Source organism: Sinohyriopsis cumingii, unplaced genomic scaffold (assembly GCF_028554795.1).
Source record: "Sinohyriopsis cumingii isolate HCF-2022 unplaced genomic scaffold, ASM2855479v2 utg001170l, whole genome shotgun sequence".
NCBI lineage: Eukaryota > Metazoa > Mollusca > Bivalvia > Unionida > Unionidae > Sinohyriopsis > Sinohyriopsis cumingii.
The window spans coordinates 670,015-697,887 of record NW_028315967.1 but is presented as its reverse complement, the minus strand read 5'-3'; the positions used below and the strand labels follow the sequence as shown (position 1 = coordinate 697,887).

Genomic DNA, 27,873 nt, shown 5'->3' with positions numbered 1-27,873 from the left:
TCATCATGATCACTTCTTCTTTTTCCACGGTCTCCTCACATTCCATGTCTAAAGTTTCTCCACTAGGTAAAGAGGGATAACAGTTTTCCATGACTTCTAGTAATCTAGAATGACTTCTCTCAAACTGTTGATTTCTATGGTATTATCAAATTCTGCATACAGGATGACGTTCACTGTGTTCCCTGCATCCAGTGGACTCGCAAACTGAATTTCCATACGAATTTGGCCGGATTTTATAGGGTGGAAATGTCCCTCGTCGCTGCCTTGGTCTGGAGTGAAATCGAAAGCCCACAAAGCGTAGCCTCCTGCATAATCGTCGTACGTAATGCCGTGACTGGTGTTGGTTCCTAACTGTCCGGTAGCTTCGTACAGGGACAAGTACGATCTCAAATAATTCTTCGCGGCACCAAAGTTAGGCTCAAAGGGTCGGGTACACAAGGTCTTGCCATCGCGACTGACTTCAATCTTGGACACATTGTAATGATTAAAGTAGAAAGGATTTTCGTTGTAGACTCCATTGAAAGCTGAATTCTTGACGATACCAACAATCAAACGTTTGGGTAACTGTCCTTGGAACAGATGATCTTCGATCATGGATCGCTGTCCAGCAGGAATGGTGAAGGTTTTCACTTCCACGCGACGTATCGGATACTTGGCGGTCGTTCTGCTCAACGTCTGACTGATGTCGTTTCCCACTTTAGGCAACACTTCCACACGACGCACGTATAGTCTGGCTTCTTCGATTTTGGTTTTGTAAGTGGCATCAGCAGCAGCCATCAAATGGAAAGCAGCACTACTGCGATTCAGTCTCAGGCGGATATCCACCCCGTTCAGCAAATACTTTTCTTGTAACCACATGTCCAAATGCAAGCGATCCATCAGTTCTAAACTACGACTTCCAGCAATTTTCTTTTGTCGTTCTACAAATCCTGTTGGATTTGAAGCATCCCCAGCAAGTGTAATGCCGTTGAACCTAGTCGCTTGGTCAGGTTTCCATACCACGCAAGCATCCAGATGAGTGTTCTTGGCTTCTTTTCCGTACGTCAAGAGATTTTCCAGGTAGGCTCGATAAGGGTAAGTATCCATGCTGCTGCTGACCAGTTTGTTATTCAAGTACAAGTCCACTTCGCTAAACAAGGAATGCATGAAATTATTGACGGGAGCTACTGCTTCATCAGCGTCTATGTTAGCGTTGGGTGCTTCGATCACTTTCACTTTCAAGTATAGGTAACTGCTATTCAGATCGATGTAATCTTCGGGCTGTCCTTTGATTTCAAACTCGATGGGAGCGGAATCGGTCAATGAGGAGACCGGGTGAAATTCCACCCACTGGGATTCTTGCATCGTCATCATGGTGGGGGGCATGGCAAACAGATCCAGTTCCGTCTTGGAACAAGCGCAAGACTCTCGGTGCATCATTTTTTTTCTCCTTCTCAATAATCGAAAACGTCTAAGTCTCGAACGGTTCTTCTTTTCTTGGCCTTTCTAGCTTGAAGTCTGGTGAAAGGGTGTTTTCTTCGTCGTCTCTTTCTGCCTTGTCCTTGCTGAATGCCTGACTCGGTAGCGTGCAGGGCATTTATAGGTGTGTCTCGTCGGCCCAAAAGGTCTTTGCCCGTTTGCAGCAAGACATTTTTGCCTGCCCTCATGAAGGCTTCTTTAGGGTTTTGTTTGTCGATGATGACATTTTGGAGAAATTCTTTGCCTTGCGTCAGTGCCGTATCTTTCAAGGCGTGCAATCCGCGTGTCACCATCGGTTTCAACACCGGGGCCACCGAACGAAAGGCCGATTTTAACATATCTCCTAAACCGTGTCCTCGCTGTCGAGCAACCCCTCGGTACACTGGATACATGACTTACGAGTCGTGAGAGAACCGTTTTCGAAAATGGAGTTTCACCGTGACTTTTCCTTTGGTGAATGGAATATTTTGTCCCAAATCTCCTTTTATAGTAATGTTGACCGTGTCCAAATACGACTTGCTGACCGGCAAATAGTGAGGATAGACAAATTCGCGGTGGACGTGGTAAGTGTTTCCACCTTCCTCGTCAGCGTTCGTGGCAGAATCCACTTTGAAAGGAATGACACGCAGTAACGGTACGGAGGTGTGTCCCACCACGTTGTATTCCACCACATCGGAACAATCGAACATCAAATTCAGTCCTTGATTCAGTTCTACTGGGGTAAGAAAGAACTTGCTAAAAGACTCGTTGTCGGAAATCACTGCTAGCTCATCTTTTTGCTCAAATTTCTTTCTCATCTCCATGTCTCCGCCCAACATGTCAAACAATTCAGGACAAAATAAGAAAGACATGATTTTACGCCCCTCAGGAAATTTCATCAGGAAGCGACGAGCTGTTTTGTGGTACTCCAGGGTGATGACATTTTTATTGACAGTTTCCAAAGCTCTCAGAAACACGCCATTAAACCTGGTAGTTATGGTGCTGACCAAATGTTGACCACTAAAATAATAGCCTGGGGGAATGAACAAGTGATAGGTGGTGTACTTTTGATTTTTTGTGCCAGGGGTTTTCTTGTCATATTTGACGTTCTCATCCAAGTAGCGTTGCACTTGCTCGTCATGAACTTCCACATCAAATTTATTTTGATTGGGAAGGACATTGAGGACTTGGGTCGGGTGAATCATTTCTACTAAAGCCACTTCACAATGAGCTTCGTGATCTAAGGGGATGGCCTGAGGCAATTTGGCCGTGTAACAGCACAACGTGTTGTGGGGAAACACCTCCATGGAACTGTCACTGGGTAAGGTTAAGTAAAATTGGTTTTGGTGACTCATAATTCCAGAGTTCTGTGGCTGTCCGAGGGGTTACTGGACGTCAGAGCCGTGTCTCCGCCCAAAATGGGGTTTTGGTTGTGGTTGTTGTTGGAGTGGTGACTGACACTGGCACTGGACACAAGGTTCCCGTTCGAGGAGAATTTCAGGGAGGGATTAGGAAGCAGGTAACCGATGCAACTGCTCAATAAAATGGTCCACAATTGTTTGTCACCTTGTTGCAAACTCAAATTGGCGATGGCTGCCCCGATGACACAATACACCACGAAGATTTGGCAGATAAAGACGATTTGCGTTTTAGGCACACGTTCTCCACACCACACCCACAAGGGTTGTTTTTGTAAATCTTGCACAGAAGAACTAGGTGAAGGAGGAGTGGTCGACGTAGCTGCGTCTGTGTGAAAGGGCATGATGGTCACTTCTTTTTATAGTCGATGACTTGCGAAGCGTCGATCCAAGAATCAAAACTGGGTGGATATCCTTTCCAACGTACTTTGACTTCTTTGACACGTCGTTTGCCCACTTTACGGGTTCTGCGTTCGAGAATGCTTTCGATGTCGTACACGTCGTCTTCTTTTTTGGTCACACGTTGTAACTCGGGCAAATAAAACGTTCCTTTGAGCACTTCTCCGTTCATGTCTTCCAATTTATAGACGGCAGGATGACGGCCATGCACTCGTCCAGTGACGCGAAACAATTCGGTCGTCCAGTTAGGTAAGTCACTTTGTCAAAAGTGCGTTTGGTTTTACCAATGCGTACCCAATCTCCTACGGTCAACTCTCCACTTTTCTTGGGGACAGCCCTCGTCGGGGACGTACCAAACAGACGCTCAAACACCAACTCTTCGTTGTCGGGAGTCACTTCTTGCGGGGCACGTCCGATGCTTCGATGGTAAGATTGGTTGTACGCTTGCACCAGGTGCGGTAAGATGTCGATGTACTTCAGAGTGTGCTGATGCGTAAAATATTTCCACATGCGTTCTTTCAAAGTACGTTGAAAACGTTCCACGATGCTGGCTTTGGTTTCGGGATTCTCGGTGGTAAAAAAAATGAATGTCACGTTTCTTTAATTCTTTTTGGAAAGCTTGGTTCAGAAATTCGGTGCCTTTGTCCGTTTGCCATCGAAGAGGGTGACGACCGCTTTGTTTCAACACCCGTTGCAGGGCTCGCACTAACTCGCTGCTCGATTTGGAAGTCAAGGGCACGACCTAGTCAAATTTGGAAAAGACGTCGATGACACAAAACAAATATTTGAAGCCACGATTGTAGCTGGCCAAATGAGAGACATCGGCTAAATCGGCTTGCCATTGATGATCGATGCCTTCCACTCGGGTGCGACTTCTGGCAAACTTGCGTCGAATGTGTTTGTGTAAAGTGTAGGTAGCTTGTTCTTGTAACCATCGTTGCACTTGAGGTAAACGGAGACTTTTCAGTCGCGTTTTGGCAGCACGATACAATTTTTGAACTCCTGCGTAACCTGCAGGATGGGAGGGATCGTAGTAAATGCTGGCTAAGACTTTTTCCATTTTTTTGTGTGTTAATAAGTCACCCACTCTTCGGTGATGCTACTTTGGGTGGGTCGAAAGGGTGGGTTGGAAACGGATTTACGTGTCCGATGGGCTACGGGAGTAGAAGTCGAAGGTAGTGGTGAAGGTGGCAATGGAATGGCTTTGGTCTTCTTTTCTTTTTTCACCTCTGGTTTCCCTTCTTTCTTTTTCACTTCTGTCGAAGGAGGAGTGGACATCATCTTTTTAACCCAAGCTTTCATTTCTTCTCGTTGGGGTGTGGGGGACGGGGTCAACAAGGATGCTGCAATCTTACTTGAAATGGGAGCTGCTGACGGTGTTTGAAACACTTCTCGCATCTCTTCTTCCTCAGGTCTTCGTGGGGTAGCATCTCTGGTGACCCCTGGGGATGGTAGTAGTGGTGGTGGTGGTGGCGGTGGTGATGATGGTGCTGGACTTTTCATCAAGGTCTTAAAATCTTTCAGAGTGGGTAGAGCTGTTTCGTCTAAAGCTTTCTGGTGAAAGAGTTGCAGTTGTTGCAAGAGTTGACCGTACTTTTGCGATTTTTCTGTTTCGGACAAATCTTGGCGATCCATCAAGGACTGCAATTCGTGTTGTAACTGGGACATCTCGCTCAAATTGGGATTGGGAGGTAAATGTGGGGTGCGTTGTTCTTGCCACCGATGGTATTCCATCCATCGTTTGTAAGGCACTAAAGCTAGTTTTCGTCCTTCCATGGGGTTGTCAGGGGTTGATTCTGAGATCTTGGGACTTCCGAGGGCCTTTTTATCTTGCTCCCACCACTCCTCCCAACATGGTTCCCAAGACTCCTTTCAGTATGGGGCCTAACAAGAGGGGTAAAATGCCTCCACGTTGGACCAACATCTTTTTTTGACGAATGGGAATTTTCTTTTGAACCATTTGGCGAAGAACGTGACGATGCTTGCTTAAGCATTGTTTCTGGTGTTTGGACAAAGGGATCGTGCCTTTCAAAACGTTCAAACAACATTCGCACACGGTATCGATGACCTCTTTGGAGGCCGATTGAATGAGTTTTTTTTTTCGTAGAGGTGGAGAAGCTTTGGACAGGACAGATAACATGTCCCCATGTTTGACTAAACGTGTGGTAGTCCTTTCCTTTTCTTTCCTTGGGGTTTTCTGGAGGGTGACATCTTTGAGTCTTCAGGAGCACCAAAAAACACTGATACCCCCGACTTGGTCACAGGTCTTTTTTATACTGGAACGCGTCGCCACTGATTGTCTTTACGTCGTATTAGTTTGAGGACAGGCATGACACGTCGTGCAGGGGTACGTAACGGACTAAATCGAGCCAGTTCTTGGTTGGACAAATCCAGTAAACTTTGTAACATGCCCGATCTTTCTTGGACTTTGATTTTGGGAGAAGGTACTTTGTGAGCAGCAGCCACTGCTACTAAATTGGAGGGTCCTGCCACTGGGGAAGTTCTTTTTGGGGTCATCAACGGAGAAGTTCTTGGTGTGATCAACGTCTCCAAGTACTCTTCAGTTCTTGGTGTCATCAACGGAGAAGTGGATGAACGTGAGGCTGCCGGAGACGCAGTCACCGCCGTGGCAGGTAGTGGTTTGCGAGTGTAAGGTTGCGTCCTGGCCGAAGAAGAAGTGCCTCTCTTGCGACTAGTTTTCTTCTGTGGACTTTTATTTTTCTGGGGACTTTTTCTCTGTTTCTTTTTCTGGGGGCTTCTTTTCTTTTTCCGGGGTGGTGTCTGGTAAGAGGAGGGTCACGCCACTGGAGAAGTTCTTCTTGGGGACCTGGTCTTTTTCTTCTTCTTGGAGCTTCGTTGGACTTTTTTCTTGGGTATAACTTTGGGGGCATTAGGATCCCATCTTAAGAGAGAGCGAATGATGACCCCTCCTAGAGTACCGCTCCCTCCAGGTTTCAAAATGATTTGTTTTTTGGTTTGAGTGTCGATGCGGGGATCGGCCAGTTGGACCAAAGCGACTTTGTTTCGATCGAAAAAGCGTTTGGTTTGATGAGGAATCTGAATGATTCCTTGGAGTATTTGACGTGCCGTCACCGTGAACCATCGTAAGACTTCTTTGAGACTAGCTTCTAAGACACGAGCTCGTATTTGTGGATTTTTTTCTCGACTGATGCCATACAAGGCACGAATCAATTTGACGGGAAGATACGACTGAAGGGACGTCATGTTGACGTTGTGTGAGACAGACGAGAAAGGGTCTGAGGTTTTTATAGATTTTTTTTATGTGGAGTGAAATTATGTCGAGGACGGAGACGTGTACAGGACAGGCCCTCCGTCTTGGCACCAGTGGTGAAACAAGTGGGTACGAAATCGCAAATCCTCGGGGGTCGTAGGTTTCAAATCGACGAGTAAATAGGCGTGTGGCGTTTGAGTGGCATCGTCGTACGCCTGAGTCAGCCAAGGCGTTCCTAACTGTTTGGCTAAGACTTGCACTTGAGATTTATCTCGAGGGCTTTTAAACAAGACCACGTAATGCGCATTGAGACCGATGGTGCGATGGGCTTTACTTTGTTGAAACAAATTTTGGGTGATGTAAACGACACTGGCATTACGGTGATGCCCTTTGCGCGTAAACCACAGTTTAATTTCTTCTTCGTCTTATCCTAACATGTCGTCAAAAATGACCAGATGGGTTTGATGGGAGTCAGAGACGATGCCGTCGTCTTCTTTAGGAATGCCTTCCAAAAACACGATGGAATCGCCTTGACTTTCTCGCAAGAGGCTGTACGCCGATTGCCACTCTTTGTAACACCACACAATCCGCTGAGGGGGCCGATCGATCAAATGATGTTTATGTTCGATCAAACGTTTGACGAATTCGGTTTTGCCTGAACCGCTAGGTCCGGCAATGAGCATGTTAAAGGGATGGCGAAGATACAAAGCCTCCCAACTGGCACGATCTAAGTATTCGTCGATGACTTTGACAGTAGAGGAAGAGGGAGCAGAGACAGCAGAGGTAGCCATAGTGTGAGAAATGTCACTTGTGACACGAAAACAAACAAGACAAGAGTTTATATACTTTTTTCAGAACACGTTTATTGAATGTTTTTTCAAACATGAATACGAAAGACAAAAATACATAAAAGCCAAAGGCTTAAGTACAAGGATAAAAGGCACATGATAACCATTAACGTGGAATAAACACAAGTGTCTGTACAACATGTTTTGGGTAAAGTTCTGACCAGTTCTATAGTAGGGGGTAAGGTCACACAAGTGTCCTCCCGAAAGGATCTTTCAGGCCTGTCCACGACAGTCCTGTCCTGGGTGACGGGTTCTTCTTGCACCGTCACTAACACGGGTTGAAAAGTAACTTTTTTCCTTGAACAACTCTCGTGCATACTGGGCCACTTCTTGGGTCCAAGCCTCAAAATCCCATTCTTTCCAGGCACGGACATCTGTCCAATGGGGATGTAAGTCACAAGCTACACACACATCGTCATACACGTCTTGGGTAGCTAAAAGTTGACGAATCTTTTTTTCCCGTAGAGGTCGAGAAGTATCCAGATGAAACCGCAAGGCTTTGAGCAAAAGGAGTTTTTCGTGACCATTTAAGGCCATTGAGGTGGTAAGTACTGATCGTAAAGAGTCCACAAAGAATCGGCTGGTAAACGAAATCCCAGAAAGTCACTAAGACACACACCACTTGTCGACCCAAACTGAATGGATACAGTTCTTGTAATAATCGATGGTAATGATCCACAGTTTGAATATGGTCATTGAGTTCCTTCCACGGAATCTGTTCAATGACATGTGACATAAGTCGTGGCATGGCAGCCTGTTTTTATATTCTCTTTTTTTCGGATGCAATACACGTACTTTCTAGCCAGAGATCTTCGTTCTCCAGTAGGGAATTTAAATGTTACATACTGTAACCGAAACGTCAGAGTTCGTTTAGAAGTTTCGTCTTCCGCTAAGCAGATTCCACGTAACAAATGTTGGTAATCCTTTAACTCGTCTTCCTCAATACGTTGCAGTAAGTAAATCTCGAAGTAACCAAAATTATGAACATGTACATCATTGGCGACCTCAAAGTTTTGAACAATGTCTGACCACTGAAACAATTTCTGACGAATCAGTTTTCTTATACCATTCAGGTACCAGTGGTTAAAGATCTGGTGACGTAACGGATGCAATTGTTCTTTACGTTTGACTTGTATTTTCACCAGCTCTCGGTAAATCCTTTCTCTCAACTCCTCAGGCAAGCTCAAAATGTTCTCTTGTAAAGTATCCATAAGTATATACACTGTTTTTGGAATCCTTGGGTGGTGGCCAATAGCCTCGTTTACCTTTGTGCCTGATGGAATATCCACTCATAATTAGTCTTCTTATACTTTGGAACAGAGCATAATTTAAAAACGGTTCAATAACTTTGCGTTTGCGTTTCACTTGTATTTTGATCAGTTCTCGGTAAATGCGTTCTCTCAACTCCACAGGCAAAGCACGAATGTTCTCTTGTAAAGTGTCCATGAATAGGTCATACTAAATCCTCTTTGGTCTGACACAAGACATGTACTGTTTGCACAGACATGGTTTTAATTCATTGTCGAATCTAAATCGTTTAGTTACTAATTCACACGTTACAATTCGTTCAGAAGTTTCCTCTTTCACTAAGTCGACATTGCGTAAAAGATGTTGGTAATTCGTTAACTCTTCCTCTGGAATTCGATGCAGTACGTTTACAATGTAGTAGATAGAATCATCCAGAGCAAACCATTCCTTTTTAAAACCAGGGGGTCGTTGATCAATGTCTGTCCAATGGAACACTTTCAACTCAATCAGTCCTTGTATAGCCTGAAGGTACCAGTGGTTCAAACACCGGTGACGTAACGGATGCAATTGTTCTTTACGTTTCACTTGTATTTTGACCAGCTCTCGGTAAATGCGTTCTCTCAACTCCACAGGCAAAGCACGAATGTTCTCTTGTAAAGTATCCATGAACAGATTATGGTAAGTTACTTCAATGTCTCGGTCCCACTAAGAGTAAGTAATGACAATTCGGTGACCATCGAGCATGTTCTACGTAGGCCGAATCTTGCGGTTCCCAGTGGTGAAGTGACACACCGCAACTGAAGCACTTGACTTTATCTCCTTCGCCCAAGTAGAAAAATCCGGCTCTGGCTAATTCTTCGGGGGTCGGTCCTACCAGATGCTTAGGCCATTTTCCTTTGAACGATTGAAGACGATTTTCAAAGTCGCAGTATTCCGACAAACGCACAGGAAACGAATATTAGTCTTTCACAGGTTCGTTTCGATGAGGGTTGAGTGACATGGGCAGGAGTTTGCTCAGGGCTGGATGACATCCGTAGGGGGGTAGACGTGAAGGTGAACATTCCCCTTTAAACCCAGTAAAGTGTCCAAGAGGACGAGCGGCATTACTTTCGCATCCCACAGGTTTGACACGCACATCATCCCTTTCCATGATAGGGGTAGTGACACTAAAGTTCCCATGATGCTTTACGGCATCGCTAAGTTCACAGCATACAGCATCGAACCCATCGCAAGGCTCACAATCGCATTCCACTTCAGAAGCCTCACACTTGAATTGTGCCTTTCTAAACAACTTGTTCTGTGTTTCTCTGAAAGTATTCATCTTGTTCGCTCGGTCTTGGTAGTCACAATGAACTATCGATCTTGACCATAGCCCCTTTTTATACTAGTCGCAATGCAGTCTCCAGCTTGTACATCTTTCCTTTTTTACGTTTTTTATGTCCTGTTCTGGAAGGTACCGTCTCTAAGGTACCGTCAACATTGTACCGTAGTGTGATGGGTGGAAAGACCATAGAAAGGTAAGGGCAGTGCGGAGACCATCGAGTATGTTCCAGAATAGCTGAATCTTTATAGATACATAGATCCATTCGTAACTTCAGTCCGCAAGCGAAACACTGTACCTCGTATCCCAATCCTGACTCAGGTCCCAAGTAGACAAATCCTGTTCTAGCTAAAACATGCGAAGAAGGTAATCCTTCCCTATCCGTAGGCCATTTCTGAAACGTGTCCAATCGACGGGCACAATCACAATAGTCAGGTAAGAAGACTGGAAAATGGTAGGGTTTGAACTTGGAGTTCTCATTGGGTTTCTCACTCGATTCTTGCTGTGGCGAAGTCATCTTTCTGTTGAGTGACTATCCTTTTACAACCAATGTTTTATACCAACGTGTCCATACGGTAAGGTGAAATGATTGGGAAGTCGCACTCGCTTCTGGTACACGATTTGATAGACTTTTTCCAAGGGCCGACTGACGATGTGGTGAGTGGGTAAACGTACAATCTTGTTCGGTTGATAGGTGGTCACTTTAAAGTGTTCATCCTCTCCCGATTGCAAGGCTTCTTTCAATACCCCAAAGTTGACCACTCGACTGGTACGATACTTCAGAGTCAGTCCTTTCACTTTGCACGTCGTGTGCACTTCTCCTTGTTTGTCCCGGTATTCGTAGCCGTAATTTTTGGCACCGCCACTGACGAAACTTAAAATCTTGTCGTCGGGATGCTCGTCTGTCCAGGCTCCTAAACGGTCTCCTTCGATGTTAGGGTGCTGTTGACTCGGGTGATGGATGTAAATGCAACTGTCCGTGTCAAAGTACAGGACGCGTTCTCCTAACAGTTCTAAAGCTTCGTACAATTTTAAGCGAGCATGAGCTGCCACGTAAGCCGCAATGATGACATTTCCTAAAGGGTCGTCTTGTACAAAGTCCAGATCTTCTTCGTAATTGACCAAGATCAAATCCTCTCGAACGACGTCCACGTGTTTCATGTATTTGGTTTTGTCGTGAATCATCTGGAAGTAGCGGGAAGGTTCTGTCAAATACTCCGTCTTGGGTAAACACGGTCGTTGTGCCATTTTACCCCACAAGCAATTTAACATCACTTTGGCAAACGATCGCCTGCCTTCGTTTTTCTCGATGTTGTCTAAAGTGATGCCTTCTTGTTCATAGTATTTCTCTTTGAATTGTATTTGGTCTTCGGGAGTGTGATACCAGGAAGGATAGCCGCTGGCTTCTTGTTTCAGTTTCAAAAAGGCATCCACGTAGTCGGCGAAAATGCCTTTCTGCGTGGGGTCACCCTTGTGGTATTGTTGTGTCTTGGGAAAGTGGCAAATTTCGTACACTTCTAACAGTTGGTATCCCATGTCCAGAGCTTTGAACAATTCTACGCTGACCCAGGTTCCCGTCAAGGCACGTTCTTCCTGGGTGTGATGGCAAGGCTGATCTTGGTTGCACGTTTCGGCACAAGTACGGCACAAGGGAAACATCAGTTTGCCTTGACAATGGTGAGGTAAGACGGGATGGTATAGGTTCGTGGGAGGCAAAGCTTTGCACTTGATCAAGCCTTCTTATTGTCGAATGTTTTTCAGGTCGATGTGTTCTGTTAACAATTGCGGGTGCCCTACAGGAAAGCGACAATATTTGCACACGTAGGGATACAGCGAACACACGTCCAAGTATTTGATTTCTTCTCCTTTCTCTTCGTCGGCTTGGTACAGCAAACAGGTGGCATTGGTCCTTCCTCCGTACAAACTATCCCTCGGGTTCAGCGGGTCCATGAACTGGTAACTTTCCACGAGGCGTTTAAACTCGGGATCGGTTTTCATACGGTGATCGTACTCGTGTTCCCACATTTCCACCACTTGGTATCCTTCCTGTTCCAACTTTAGACGCCGCTGACATGTGTCCTGGTACAAGTCTTCCATGGTTCGTTGCAAAAACTGATTTTTAGTGCTACGATCAGGGTAACAGACGGGACATCCGTGAAATAAGCAACCGTTAAACTCGTACACGATCTTGGGGTTTTCTAAGTCCCAGCCATCTACCGAATACGTTCCGATGGTCTTTTCACCCCCTCCGTTGCGGGCATGCTGAATCCACTTGTCTTCCTTGTCGCACAAGTAATATAACCAACGTAGGGCTTTGACCGAGTATTGACGTTTGACAAAGTGGGTCGTTTGAGGGCTGATGACAGCTACGGTGTTTTCAGGCATGAATCGTTGTCGATACCCTAAGGAACACGCTTTGGCAATGGTGCAAGCTTCTTTCAAAGGATCGACCCCTCCGTGTTCCATGAACAGTTCTCGAAATTTTCCACAGCAACGTCGTAAAATGTCCACGTCGGAACGACAATACTTTAGCATTTCTTCCTGAAAGTCGAAAGGGTCCGAGGCGTGAGCCTGGTACCAAGCGTAGAAAGCTTCTCGTTGCTCGGTACGCATGTTGTCGGGGTCGTAATAGTGAGCCTCGGGCAAATGAGGTAGAACGGCGTGTTGATTGGCTTCCGTATTGAAAAAGTATGGAAAGTACCCTTTAGCCATTTCTGTCATTCCAAACGTTTTAGGCATTCGGCTCAAAGGCATGGCCAAATAGCTCATCGAATCTTTAAACTGTACTTGTCCCACTTGCATGAAAATGATTTTGGCTCCGTTCAAAGTGACTTTAGGACGCTCGGTGCCATGTTCCGTATAGTATCTCAAAAGAAACTGTCCATCGTATCCGGATAAATTGTGAGCCATCACCGTGGCATGACGATGACAATCTCCGTAACGTTCGATGTCCTCTTGGCTCCACGTCTTGTCGATGGGGTCTAAGACCCATTTGGCAAAATCGGCTAACGTGTTCGGTCCCCGAAAGATTTTTTCACGCCCTCCAGGAATCTTGCTGCAGTGAGGGCAATGACTGAAGATAGGTTCTTGAATGCACTTCTCGCACGCTCGATGAGCCACGCAGAAATTAGGAATGTGAATGCCGGTCTCTTGCATGCATTCGAAATCAAAAAAGATGAAATTGCCTTTCTTCTTGTGACCGTCCTCTTTATCTGGTGGGGGTTGGTATTTTTGCACGTAGCATTGGTGTTCCAAGTCCACGATGTGGTGACAAATGTGACATTTTTTCTTTCCTCGACATACGTGTGCCTTGGCAGTATTGGTACATATGCCTTGTCCAAAGGTAGGGCACAATCTCAGCAGTTGACAAGCACATTTCTTCTGTGAACCTTGCGTCTTCAAATGTTGTTGGTAACAGGTAGGGCTGACAAACGTGCGCAGACAAGTTGAACAAGGCACTGGTTCTTCGCTCAGACAGGGTGGAGAGGCCAAACATCCTGAGCATTTCCATCCACAATGCTTGTGTTGCTCTCGATTATTAAAACCATAATCACATTTCTCACAGTAATAACCGTATCCCAGGAATGCAGTGATACTGGTAATGGTATCGAAATGTTCATCGTGATAATAGACATGAATGTATTTTCCGTCCTTAAAGTCTTGGCCTCGAAACAACAGAGACCCACGCATTTTTTGAGGGTGCACTTTCAAGGTGTATCGTGGAGCTAGGGCATCTTGCAATTTTTGCATCTCAGGAATGCCACAGGGTGTGTCTTTGGACAGTCCGGCTTGTTGTAACAGGAGTTCTGCTTCGTTTCGTTGTTTGGCTCGGTTCGATTTTCGAATGTTCTCCCAGGTTCTTTTGCATTCTACCGTGTCGTTCTTGTTGGCATAGGTTCGTCCCACCACGATGGCACGGGCTAAACACATCTGGTCTTGAGGGTTGTGAATTTGGACGAGACTTGTTTTGGTGTTGCGAAGGTCGTCCACCAATAACATCTTTTTGCGTCCAGTCCCTTGAGGAGGAGAGACGTGGGTCATGTCCAGTGTGGCTTTTCCATCGGTGATGTCAAACTGGTCATTAGATTGTTGTACGTGTTGAATCTTGTCCATGACTTTGGAAGCGGTCAATTCTGCAGGGGTGCTAAACTCGATCCAAACAGGGGATTTCAAACCGTCGTGTTGTATGGAAAGTCTCAAGCGATCGTCTTCTTTGGGTTGACATTGTCGCTTGAGTGAGGTGAGCAAAGAATCCCACACCCCAGTGATGAACACTTCTGCTTTCTCTAACGGTACTTCAGCCTTGAAATCTTTAAACTTCACCGTGTATTTGTAAGCCGTGCTTCTAAATTTTCTAGAGGAGCGCTTTTCCGTCTCTCGAATGGAATAGTACTTTTCAGGGTTGACTAAGGGTGGTGAACTTGGTTTAGAGGGTTCGGATTCTGGTTCACTCATGTCCTCTTCAAAATCACTGGCATGAATTTGTGCCAAGATTTCAGCTCTGGTACGAGGCGATAGATCACGTTTCTGCCTCTTACTTTCTTCTTCTTTCTTCTCGAATGTATAGGATCGTTTCATCTTGAGTGCAAACGTCAAATGACTCAAGTGTAAACACCATAGACTAATTTATAGTCATGGCAAACCAGCGTATATAAAAGGGTGTGTGTCTTGTTCTTTCACTATTCATTTCACTCTCAAGCCGAGCACAACGATGGAAGAGACTAACCAAATCGAACGTTTCGTCAGAGCTTTGCGAGGGGTCATTAGAAAATTCTCTTCAGACCAGCCCACGGACTACTCTCCTTCCTTTCGAGATAAAAGTCAAGATACTTGCTATATCTGTCAGAAGAAAGGACATTGGTCTTCAGAGTGTCCAGACCGTCAAAAAAGAAAAAAAAACAGGGGCTAAAAAAGACAAAAGTCAAGATACCTGTTATTATTGTCAAGAAAAAGGACATTGGTCTCCAGATTGCCCAAAAAAGAAACAAGAGGAGTCAAAAGAAAATAGGAATTCTTCAGAAGAAGAGAGGGATTCTTCGGAAGAATAGAGGGATTTTTCAGAGGAAGAAAGCAGACAGGTGAAGAAAAAGAAACAGGAGAAGAAAAGAAGAAGGGAAGAAAGTGAGGAGGAAGAAGAGGAAAAGAGTGTGACGGTGAAGAAATTTAAAAAACAGAGAGAGTAAACAAGGAGACAGAAGAAGTCAATGAACTTTTTAAAGTGTTCTGTTGTGAATTGTGAATTGGATTGTAACAATGGATAAAAGAATAAATTAATGATATAAGGTAAGTGTCTTTGAGTTTTGATTTTAAAATAAGAAGCTACACTCACGCACTCATACAAAGACACGTACTATAGGGGGTAAAATGGGCTGTTAATTATTTTTTATTGAGTTATTGGCAAATTGAAATTGTATTTCTTTTCGAGAAATGTGGGTGGCCCTGAAAAGGGCCTTTTTTGGTGTAGGGGTGAGTTTAAGCAATCAACTTTAACTGCCTTAAGCCTTTGCCACGGCCAAGTCCTACTTCTGGACTGCGTAATGTTGATGATGATTGGGTTGAAATCACTAAGGGTGGTACGGTAGGCTTAGTCACAGGGTTGACGTGTTTAGCTCGGGAAGGTCGTATTCTCTTCGGTCGTAATAAAGAAGTCTGATACATTTGTTTCAGACTTCTTAACTCCGCTAAAATGTCCAACAGTACCGTGACCGTTTGATTTTCACCCTCTTGTTTCTTTGTTGCTACTTCTTCTTGCTGTTGTTGCTGTTGTTTTTTTCTTACCTCTTCTTGCTGCTGCTGTAGGAGAAAAGCTTGTTCCGCTTCCTTTTGTCGTTGTATAAATTTCTCCAATTCTTCTTTCTGTCTCTGTCTAAAATTCTCCACTTGCGGTAATGAAGAAGGTAACGAAGGTTCCGGAACAAATTCTTGCGAGGTAAGAAAATCCACAAAATCCCAATTCACCTCTTCTGAAAGTAAGTCCGGGTTCCCTTGGGCAGTCTCCCCTGCTGGTGCACCCCAATGAATCGTTTTCTGAGTTTCCGTCATGTTGAATCACTGTCACATAGATTGACTGTACACAAGCGCTAGCGAATCTATATAGACCACGTGACGTCACAGACTGCTCTCTTCGGATTGGATGCGGGCTGACTGAATTTTGTAACGCGTGTTCGGATTGGTGAATGAACTCAATCCGTTTCAATCCTTCCTCTACCTATAAATAAGCGCAGTTCACTGCATTGATTCACCTGTTCTCGTCGCTTCACGATGTGGACCACAGTCGAATCATCCACCCTTGTGTCTTCCATGATGTTTAGGACGGACATGCTCATGTATGTCCGGTCCAAGTGGACCGTTGTCGACAAGTCAGACACCAGTATGTGGATACGAAAAGTGTACGTAGAAAGACAAGGTTGCCTCAAGAGGACACTGATTTATGGCCCTCGAGTAAGACGCAGCTTGAGGACAAGACGATGCCGCAGATGCCCTTTATGTTAATGGATACATTAACATAAACCCAAAGGCCCTTTTCAGGGCCACCCATATTTCTCGAAAAGAGAATGACTTTCAATTGCCTAGCACATTTTTTTAAATTTTAAAAAAAATCCCATGTTCAATTCCCCTTGTCCCTAGACAGACCCAAACTCTATTCCCCTTGTCCCTAGACAGTCCCAAACTCTATTCCCCTTGTCCCTAGACAGTCCCAAACTCTATTCCCATGTAATGCTAATTCCCCTTGTCCCTAGAGTGTCCCACGATTTTTCTCCATGTTAAATTTACATAGTCCCCAGAGTGTCCCAGGGGTGTCTGTAATGGTAATTCCCATTGTCCCTAGGGTATCCCTATTCACTACTGATGCTAATAAAGTTTTTCTTCAGTTTTGTTATTTATCTTGATATTATGTTTTTCTATTATGTTTTTCATTTCATTCTTTTTCTCTTTTTTTCCGAGAAGAGTTAGTTAAAGCTACGTTAAAAAGTCCAAATCACACTCACACACATTCCGAGAAGAGTTCTCAGACTCAAATTTTCTATAGTCTTGATGCACTTCAATACGTTATTTATACAGAACCGGAAGTTTACAGATTAAGCTGCAAATTAGTGCAGTAATTCTATTGATCTATACAATTTTTACCTCTTTGGGGTAAAATAAGTATTTTTTAAAGAGACCATGCAAATTATTTTAAAGGTAAGTCACTGGTCCAAGTAGAAATGACGGTACGGGTAACATCATGAGAAACTAGCCTCGCATGTTGCACACAAATTTTGTAATGTATTTTCGAGGATATTTTTCGCCAAATACTTTGAAATGGTTGCAAAATATGTAACTCTCCCAATGGATATTAACGTATAAGTAAGTAAAATATTTTTGCTATGACTTCTTAAATCATCTTCGTAGCCTTAAGGCCATATTCTTAGAAGGATCTCATTCTGTCATTGATTCGTCTTTGTCTTCCATTGTATCTAATAATTAGGCCTATATACATCGGATCGTATTGGTGGTGGTGTAGCATCCTCTCTACATTTTATATCCATTTCACCCAAATAGTGTCAGACTATCAGCTGCTCGTTAGTAAGTAATACATTTATTTCAACTGACCTCCCAACCGCTCCGGTGGCTTAGTGGTTAGAGCGTCCGCCTCGGATGCGGGAGGTCGTGGGTTAGATCCCCCCCCCCCCCCGAGCCCTACCAAAGACTTACAAAAATGGTACTGACAGCTGCCTCGCTTGGCTCTCAGCATTAAGAAGTTAGTGTTAGGACTGGTCGGCCTGGTGTCAGGGTAATGTGACTGGTTGGATATCATGCTTCATGTCTATGGCATGATGCCCCAGTGCTAGCCATCACTATAAACTGCCACACTGCAGACATCATAGCAATATGACTGAAAAATTGTTAAAGCTATGTTAAAAATCCAAATCACATCACACGTCGACTGACCTTCTATGCAGTGTTAAGTAATTCCTCTTTCTTTGACATATCAGAATAATCACTATTTCTGTATTAATCCCAGTCAAAACAGAACAGAACAACTGTGTATCAATTGGTTATTGACCTGGAATTTTAAATTGCCGAAACAGGTGTTCACCGCAAGGTAAGAGTAACAGCATGACTTGACTGCAGCACTGTCCCAAGTATTAATCAGTCCTAGTGATATAGTCCTTTGCTGGACAGTCCCCATGCATAACTCTTACCTTCGGGTGGTACTGTCTTCCACAAATGCTTGTTTGAAAAGGTCAGTAACTGATAGATATGCAGGTTCCAATTTTGTGACAAAGAAGCACCAAGGTACTGATTAGCTACATGTACCTAGAGTCAGCACTCAGATATAATGTCAAAGGTTCTTGACTGTGAGCACTCAATCAAGTATGGATGGATTTTGATCAAACTTAGTTTGTGGATATATCTGAAGAATACCTTGAATGATGCTAGTCACTGAGTATTTGTTTAAAAACATGAAATACAGATTGAACCCAACACAGCACGTGGGTAATTACTTTGTTTTCTTCAATTTATTTGGATTTCAAGTTTCTTTTCCCTGGAAATACTAGTGCTCTAAATTAATTCTTAGACAAGGACAGTTATCAAAATTTACACCTAATTCAGACACTGGAATATTATTTTCTGTGAGTCAACAAAGAACTATTGATACATCAGTACGATGCCAAAGCATACATCATCACCTTCCATTTTGGATTTCATCAGGATTCGAACTCACTTTCATTAGGACCTTTTATTACTAGGACTAAAATTCTTTAAATCTTGGATTATTCTTAGATTAGTTTTGGATTTGATTTGCAGAACCATAAGTTCTTTTTCTCATTCCTTACCTTGTTTTTCTAGGGAAATAAATTATTTGTTAAATTTTACAAAGCTTGTTGTCTTCACTCTTCTTGTTACTGTTTGAAAGAGCCCAAACACATAACACGAGATATTCTTTTCATCTTGTAGTAAATGTGTTCCTTCACCTTTAGTTGTAATTGTGCATCTAATTACACTTGATTAAATTGTAGGACCAAGAATAAAAATGTCACGCATGAGAGAGCCTGATTTTTCTCACCCAGATATGAAGGAGGCCATGAAGTCAGTCTTGAAGTATGAGATTCAGACTCTGGTATGTCTCATTTAAGTGTACAGTATTTCTCATTTAAGTGTCAGAGTACAGTATTTCTCATTTAAGTGCCAGAGTACAGTATTTCTCATTTAAGTGTCAGAGTACAGTATTTCTCATTTAAGTGTCATAGTACAGTATTTCTCATTTAAGTGTCAAGAGTACAGTATTTCTCATTTAAGTGTCAAGAGTACAGTATTTCTCATTTAAGTGCCAGAGTACAGTATTTCTCAAAATCCTATAAATTCCTTCTTCCTGGTATGTAATAATACTACCAAGATTATACAGATTTATTATGATTAACTTCATGACTTTGTGTTGATATTGAATGTGCTAAGATATCATTTAAAAAGCAACTGTATATCAAGTAAAAATTAAGTAATTTTATTAGACTGTGCTTAAATTTAAGCCCATGTGCCACTCTTAAATGCTCTATGCATGCAAAGGATCATTTGAAATACAGCGTAAATCTATTCCATTTTATCTAAGTATTTGCATTTATATGTCATAAGATTCTTTTAGATATTGACATTTTTTGCCAACAACTTTTTCTGTTTTTATTTTAAATGTAAGATAAACAAATAAATAGTAAATTCTATGACATCAAGTATGTACTGTAATTTGTATTCTTACTTAACCTGTGTTTCTGCATTCCTTCTTCTCAGATCCTTCTTATTCCAATTATAAGAAACTACATCTCACTTTAATGCTGGGTTTCTTGCTTGATTGGTTTAGAACTTTAACACATTATTGGCTCAGGAAATGAAAGCTCTTCCAAGGCTACACCAAGTAAGCCAACCCAGACTTGCCTGGGTCGGTTGTTTTTATGCATATGAACTTTTTTTTTTTACATTTTCATTGGTATTTAAATTCAAGAATCGGATTGTTGCTTCATGGATCTTTAAATGTGTAACAACAATGAAATTTGCTAAAAGATTGGTACCTCACAATATTAGCCAGGGTGCCATGATCTTATTATCAGCAATATTATTCCATCTTTTCAGATTGAAAGACTTTCTGAATATGGAGTGGAATCAGTCCTGATTACAGCTAGCGTGGATCAGGGCAGTCATGGTCACATAGCCTCACAGAAAGGAGATAAATTTACAAAATTCAAGAATGTGGCTGATTTGGAGCAACAGTTTCTCTGCTTCTGTACAGGTGACAGATGTTTTGTAGAATAATTCCATTGGAATAATGTTTCATAAGTTAATCCATTTCATAATTTGGTGTATATTGACATCAGCTCCAGGGAGGAGTTTTACAGAAGAGTGGTCAAGAGATCAAGGTTTAAAATGAACTTTTAGAACCTGCTGTACTTTGGGTCAACAACATTTAAAACAAATAAAGTCTTTTCTAAAGTTGTTGACCCACTATTTTTGAGTAAACTTGGTGCATTAGACTTAAAAATCATGAAGGGTCCAGTCAGTTTTCTGATTAGAATGTACATCGTAATGAAATTCAGTGGAGTTAGAGGTTGAGTTTTCGTAACTGACGGGTCATAAAGAAGCCTCTGTTATGATTGGGACTTTGTTATGATTGGTACCTACGAATGTATGTATTGTTTCATCATTATTGTCTCATATATTATTTCCCAGAGTTGTTACCCTTTTTATATGAATTGTGTGTCTTATTTAAATGATATACTTAAATCACAAAATAATAGCAAACAGAAAAATGTGTCCCGCAGTGTTATTACTCTTTTTGATAAGGAGCTATTGTCAGGGACATCTATATCTTATATACACATAAACTGGAACTAATAACTGGAACTCATCCATTTGTATGCTATAAGACACAAACTATTAGTGCACATAACATTTTTTTCCTAGAGTTTATGATCTCTTTAGATAAAGAACAATTGGCAAGGACATCTTTGCCTTATTTTTTACATGTCTATATTCCATTTAAATAATTGAATCTCAGTGCATGTGACATGTTCATGGTTTGTATGTTTTAAATTATAAAACATGATTTAGCATACGATTTGTTCACAGAGTTTTGACCCTTTATGATAAAGATCTATTTGCAAAAGGATATAGGTGTTATATGTACACATATGTCGGTTAGTAAAATAATTTAGCTCAGTACATGTGACACCCATGTTTTTTGTTTAAATTACAGAAAACTAAGCAATAATTGTGAGCAGGTTGAAATTTTATGATAAAAATTTCAAATATAGTCACTGTTCACATGAACAATTCCTGAATTAGGGATAGAGTTTATAAAGGACATAACTCCAATTATAACCCTTCGTTATAATGAATAATCATGTTGGTTAACTGCCTTTATATGGTTTGATATCGTCTCAATAATTCTTCCAACAATACAGAAACAAAATGGTCATCAAAATAATTGCTTAAAGATTTGTTCAAATTATTTTAGGAATTGTATACTTTATACCATGCTAAGAGATAAAGAGGAGAAAAGTTTATAAAGAAGACTGCATTTATTTAGAGGGAAATGGGTATTGCTTTAAACTTATACAAGGAACATATTTTTGTCAATATTTCACAGGTTATGTTCATCCATTTGATCTTGTTTAATGTAATATCACTTAAATCCTCCAAGCCGGCAGGGGCACCTGTTGGATGAGTAGTCTAAAACACTTGACTTTACTGATCATTGCTATCTCATCGTAGGATGTGTGGGTTCAAGACTCAGGCTCAGCTAATGTGGGTGTGTGAGACAGCACGTCAGTGGCTTCCCATGGGTTGGTGGTTCTTCCTGGGGTTTTCCCTGGTTCTTCCTCCACCATTTTTACTGGCCATGTATAGTCTTTCATATACTGAAAAGATGGTGTTAAATCCACAACAGCATCAACAACAACAACCAGGTCATTAGTGTTCTTAATACTTTGATATGATCTGTCAACTTAAAAAGTTAGTGCAAAGGAAGATTTTAAAAAGTTACAAATATTGAAATATTCTGGATGCTCAATAATTTTCATAGGGTTTCTGGTTTCTGTATTTTATATAGGTGCTGCTCTGTTTCATCCTGAAAAGAATGACACACATGGAAGTAAAAACCAGAGATGGGGCTCTTATGGTGGTAAGAACAAGCTGTGTTTTTCCCATGGATATCTTAATAAAATTTCTTACTATACACCTACAGCCAGTCTTAATCTTCCATTTAGACCATGTGACTAGCAATTATAATTACATACTCTACAGTTTTTAGATTGAACTATTATGCATAAGCTATATTGGATGCCAGAAATCCATTTTAAATGGTAAAAGTCCATAGTGTATGGAAGGGAGTTAAATATTTTCCCTTGATTTCTAGTTATTTCCCTTGCAAAAGCTTTGTATTTTCTATGTTACACATCTGCTAGGTTTTCTACATCTTTCTGTATGCATAATTCAATTTTCATGTTTAGAAAGAGATCCACATAAAATACTGTACATTCCCAAATTAATGCCCCCATTCTAAGTAATGCTCTATGGCCTCAATGGAAAGCCTTATCAACATGGGTTTTTCACCACAAGACATCTAGTAAAAAGAAGATATAATCTTATTTTTAATTTATGGAAACTCATTTTGGTCAGTTAAGTATCTGTCCATTTGAGGGACTCTTATTATTAATATAACCTGTTTACTCTATCTTGACTGGTCATAGATCTAAAATATAAATAAATTCATGAAGCACTCAAATGTTAATGTTCGTTTGAATTGAAGATTTAAATATAAACTCTGGTATATGTATTTTATAATTTTCAGGTTTAAAAATGTTGAAGGTTGCTGTCATTTTCAGGTCCATCTATCATAACTGCTTGTGTATGCAAAAATAACAGCCAGTAATAAGAATTATCAACCTAAGCTAACTAAGTTTGGATTATCCACCTAGTTGAATAATAACTTTGTTACTCTTCAAAATTACCTGTTTGGGAACTATTGCACAATAATGCCAAACTTAAACAACACCTGAAGACATTATAAACAAAGACTGTACAGAAATATGTCCAAAAATAATTAAATTAATGAGTTGGCATTATTATTTTCTATAAATTCAAAAACTGAATAAAATTAAATCAAAGAGCCAGTCAAGGGACAGCAAACAGACTACAAAAGGAAATATATTATACTTAATTTTTCAGAAGGAACTCCAATCCATGAGAGAAGACACATTCACAAAGAACCACATTCATTTCCTAGAGATTTCCATCCAAAAAGACACAAAGGCTCCCGTGTCTTTACACCTACCCAAAAAAGAACAGATCAATTGGCATTTTCACCAGCATTCAGCGACAGCTACGAGTCACAGTCCAATCTGTCTTTTACTCAACCAGAACAGATCGTTATAGACCCTGTCACAAATACGATGTACAAACAGACCAATCCTGACATTATTAAAAGTGAGCCTTTCGACCCAGATTTTGACAACTTACTGGTCAGCAAACATTCCTCCGAGATAAATTCCATCCTTCCATCTTGCAGTGAGGAAACTTGTTCATCCATAGCAGGTTAGTTTAAATTAGAGCTGTCAGATCGCAAGATGTTGTTGAAAGTATCTGAGTAAATTGAAACTGTCTGCTTACGTATACTTCAAGAGCTATTGTAAGTAAAAATTGATGGAATAACTCCATTTTCAGACAAAGGACCTTATGCTGTACAGTCATGATGGTATGTTTGAGTCAGAAGTACTCAATAAAGAAACGTTATGATATGTGTAAGTCAGAAGTACTCAATAAAGAAACTATATGATATGTGTAAGTCAGAAGTACTCAATAAAGAAACTTTATGATATATGTGGGTCAGAACCACAGTAAAACCTGCTATGAGAGACTGACCCTTCTGCCAACAAAACATGGTCTCTCAAGACAGGTGGTTGTTCAAAACGGGTTTGTACAAAATGACCAATTTCGAAGGTTCAGTTTCAGAACTATTTAAAGAAAAATAACCACATTAATTACATATTCTTTATTAATAGTTCTTGCTCAAATATTGTATGCATTCATCTGAAAATAAAATTATATGGCAACAAAGATATACATACATTTGAAGATCATATGTACATGTATTAGCATATGAAATTGTTTCTGATTTACTTCTGTGTTTTTTTATAACACAAATTTGTTTAACCAAAGTTTAAACCACTATTTTTGCAATTGGTCTGCTTATTCTTGCTTCTTTCAGTTACAGTAATTATTTTCTCCAGCATTAAAATCCATCTCTTTGTAGTTGGAGGTACTTCCATTGTTCTTAAGGTACTAGGTGTTAACATTATTAGTGCTCAGTTGTAATAATGATTGTAAAGATGGTTTTGATTAGGATTTGGGGAATATGAAAAATCTTTACATGTACATTGATATCTAACAATTAATGAATTAAAAAGAAACTGTTATCTCATCCAGAAACAGAATTATTTACTCAGAGACAAAAGTCAGTGGCTTAATTCAAAGAAGACGTAAAGGAATTAACTCTATAAACAAAGTGTGTAACCTTGCACCAATTTGAATAGATGGCAGCTTGGTGATTGGGATGTAATCACTGTAACATTGGGGAGAAAACAATAAATATCACAAGCCTTTAACACAATCTTTCAAATCCCACAAACAATTCTCACTTGCTGGTTTAATAAACAAAGACATTATTCACCTCAAGGCAGTACAAATTAACTCTATAAGAGATCAAACCCATGACCTCCCACATCTGAGTTGGACGCTGTAACCACTAATGCAAAAATTAATATCATTAGTATGAAGTTATTATGAGTAATATAAAAATTTGAATAAGTATTTAAAATTACTATAAATAGTATAAAACTATTATCACTATTAAAAGGTGTCAGTTGTATAAAAATTGGTATCAGTATGAAAGATATTAGCAGCATAAAAAATTAGTATCAATAGTGTAAAATTAATGAGAAGTATAAACAAAAATTATCAGTAATATAAAATTAGTGTCAGCAGTATGAAACTTAATATCAATGTCAGTAGTATAGAATATTAACATGAGTGTTATTAAAATTATCGGTAGCATACAAAGTATAGCCAGTAGCTTCTCGTGGGTCAGTGGTTCTTTCCAGGGTTTTCCCAGGTTCTTCCTCCACCACTAATACTGGCTGCCATGTATAGCCTATCATGTGCTGAAAAATGGTGTTAAACCCAACAACAACAACAACAAATTATAAGTAGTATAAAAATTATTATCAGTAATATAGAAATCAGTATTAATAGTATAAAATGAATATGAGTACTATTAAAATTATTATACTAATATAAAAATTAATATCAGTAGCATACAAATTAGTATTTGTAGCATACAAATGCAGAGTGTTGGACCATATCATACCTCCAGAACACTTTTTACAGTAAAACTTTGATAAATCAGACATTTTGTTGAACCTGCAGTGTGACTTTCTCATTCCTGGAGTAAAGCCTTATCGTACTTGACTTTCAGACACTGAAACAAGCTAAACCCCAACACTTTGTTGTTTGAGTTCAAATATATGTGATTATACACATTTTTAGAATTTAAAGATGTCTTCTTTTGTAAAATCAGCATTGATTGTGCAGCTTGACATGTTGTGGTAAACATATTATTACATGATCAACATTGCATCTGTAGGATGTTTCATGTTACCTACATGGATCATAATGCTTTGAACGCTTGGAGAGTTTGGTCTTAAAATGAATTAGTTGTTACATTATTCTCTTAATAAATTATGAAAAAGAGAAATTCTTATACTGTTTTAATAATCAAAATAAGTTCTAATAAAGAAAATTACAAAATTAACAAACACATAAGGGACAATTGGACGTTATTGACAAACACTATAGGAAACCACTGGAAGTCATTAACAATAATCCGAATGAGGAGTATAGGATCATCAGCCTGAGTGATTATGACTGTTATTCATACTGTTATTACTGTTATTCATACTGTTGCTAACAGGTTACATTTTTCCATACTTTTCAGTGTAATTACCCATAATTGTGAATTCATAATTGGCTAATGTTAGGGCAAGAGAAAAGCACACCAGTCTAAAAATGTGCAAGTGATCTTGGATCTCTTAGACTCTATGTTATTTTTTAATATATATTTTTCAAAATGTCAAATACTCCAACATAATTAAATGAATAGGAAGTCATACTACCTTACATCGTATGTGTGTTTTGTACAGTATTGTATCGTGCTGAAACATGTATCTTGAAGTCAGTTAAATTGAGTAATAAAAATCTGTTCTATTTCAGTACTTGATTTAGAAGCCTTAAGTGGGTCCAATCCCTACATGGACCTTGAAGGGCCCCTCCCTGGATCTGTTTTTGAGGCATCAGTTACCAAAGAGAGTTCTTCAAGTAAACTTCCCACTTCAAAGTGTGTAGATCAAAGCTGTGGTAACCAGAACATATTCAGACATAGGCAAAGAGGACCAAATGCACAACTGCAGACACCTGCCAGATTTCAATGTTCAAAATGCCAGAGCAGTTTTACTGATGAAAAATCACTTCAGCAGCACAAAATGAAAGATCATGGGGAAAGAGAGTCACCTTGTCTAAGTAACCAGTCTCTTTCTGATAGAGAAGAAAGTAAAATAAATGCAGTAAATGAACAGGACGCTCACATGAAAGAAATGCATGAACATGAAGCTTCTATAAGAGATTTACAGGAACAAAACCAGGGTCATTTTTCCTGTCCATCTAGTGAATGTAGAGAAAGATTTGACAGCGAGTTTTTGCTTCAGGAACACATGAAAAGTCACACAAATTGTTTATTGTATGCGTGTCCACAATGCAGTAAAACGTTTGATAATCGATTTTCCCTGACAAAGCACATGCGAAGCTGTGGTCAAAAGTTTACATGTAGAATGTGTGGGAAAGTTTATTCAACTCAGGGGTCACTCTGGCATCATCAACAAGTACATAAAGTTGGACGTTATCGCTGTAACTGTGGCTTGACATATGCATATAGAACTGGCTTGGCCAGGCATAGAACAATGACCAAACATTAGAACATATTGGCATTGAATAATGGATTTTTGTTTTTAATATAAAAAAAAGATTGAATATTTTCAAGCTTAGTATGCCCTTTTTTCAATAATTAATTTACAGCATCGTCAACTAGAACAGTGATACCCTGACATCACAAGCCAATTTTTACAGCCTTCAGGAACAGTGCAAAAAATATATGGTTTCAGCCCTGATAGGTATAAAATGGTACAATTTGTTTTTGAAATCATTTTTCCAAAATGAAAATAATGAACTGTTGTAAATGTCTAATAATTAAATTTGTCATCCATCTGAACATTAAAAAGAAGCATCACCAAAATTGAAATGATGTCTCTTGTATATTACATTTTTCAGTGAGGTTTATTCTAGTTAGAGAAAAAGTGAAATCTACCATTATAGTAAACACCTACATATAAAGATCACCCAGCCATAAAGAACAATTTTGTGGGTTTTATGAAATTCATTTAATGGCTGGTTTAACTACTACAGTCCATACACAGTGTATCAGTACTAGAGTTTTGAAGCAAAAGATGACCTCAGTTTTTGTCACAGTAAGCATTTTGAAACACTGTTTATTTGGATAGGAAAAGAAGGTCACAGTGACACCGATCTGATGTGGTTGAGATATATATGGCTCCCTTCTGAAAAGCTGGCAGGGCTGTAACTTGTGTTTTGATATATCCAGTGACATCAAAGTGGCAGTTCTGATGCATAAATGTTTGAAGGTCACTGTGATTTATTATCAAGGTTTTATTCAACATAAGGATGACAATCATCACAAAGAGTAATTACTTTGCAACTTTGTTGGCAGCAGTTGTAAATTTATAGAAATGAAAACTTTTTTTTAAAACCAAATTTTCAAGCACTTGGATAACATTAGCTATCTGCAGGTTTTGTCACACTTTGCTTCATTAA

At 40.4% G+C, this 27,873-nt stretch overlaps 1 protein-coding gene across 1 annotated transcript; it reads left to right on the top strand.

Moving 5' to 3' along the window:
- The first annotated feature begins 16,957 nt into the window (after positions 1–16,957).
- LOC149772813 (uncharacterized) lies at positions 16,958–27,283 on the top strand. The gene is made up of 6 exons (XM_089947258.1): positions 16,958–17,085; positions 18,909–19,009; positions 20,011–20,167; positions 21,986–22,057; positions 23,104–23,469; positions 26,203–27,283. The coding sequence occupies exons 2-6, from the start codon at positions 18,923–18,925 to the stop codon at positions 26,958–26,960; spliced, it is 1,440 nt and encodes a 479-aa protein (XP_089803384.1). The 5' UTR covers positions 16,958–17,085; positions 18,909–18,922; the 3' UTR covers positions 26,961–27,283.
- Positions 27,284–27,873: the final 590 nt, after the last annotated feature.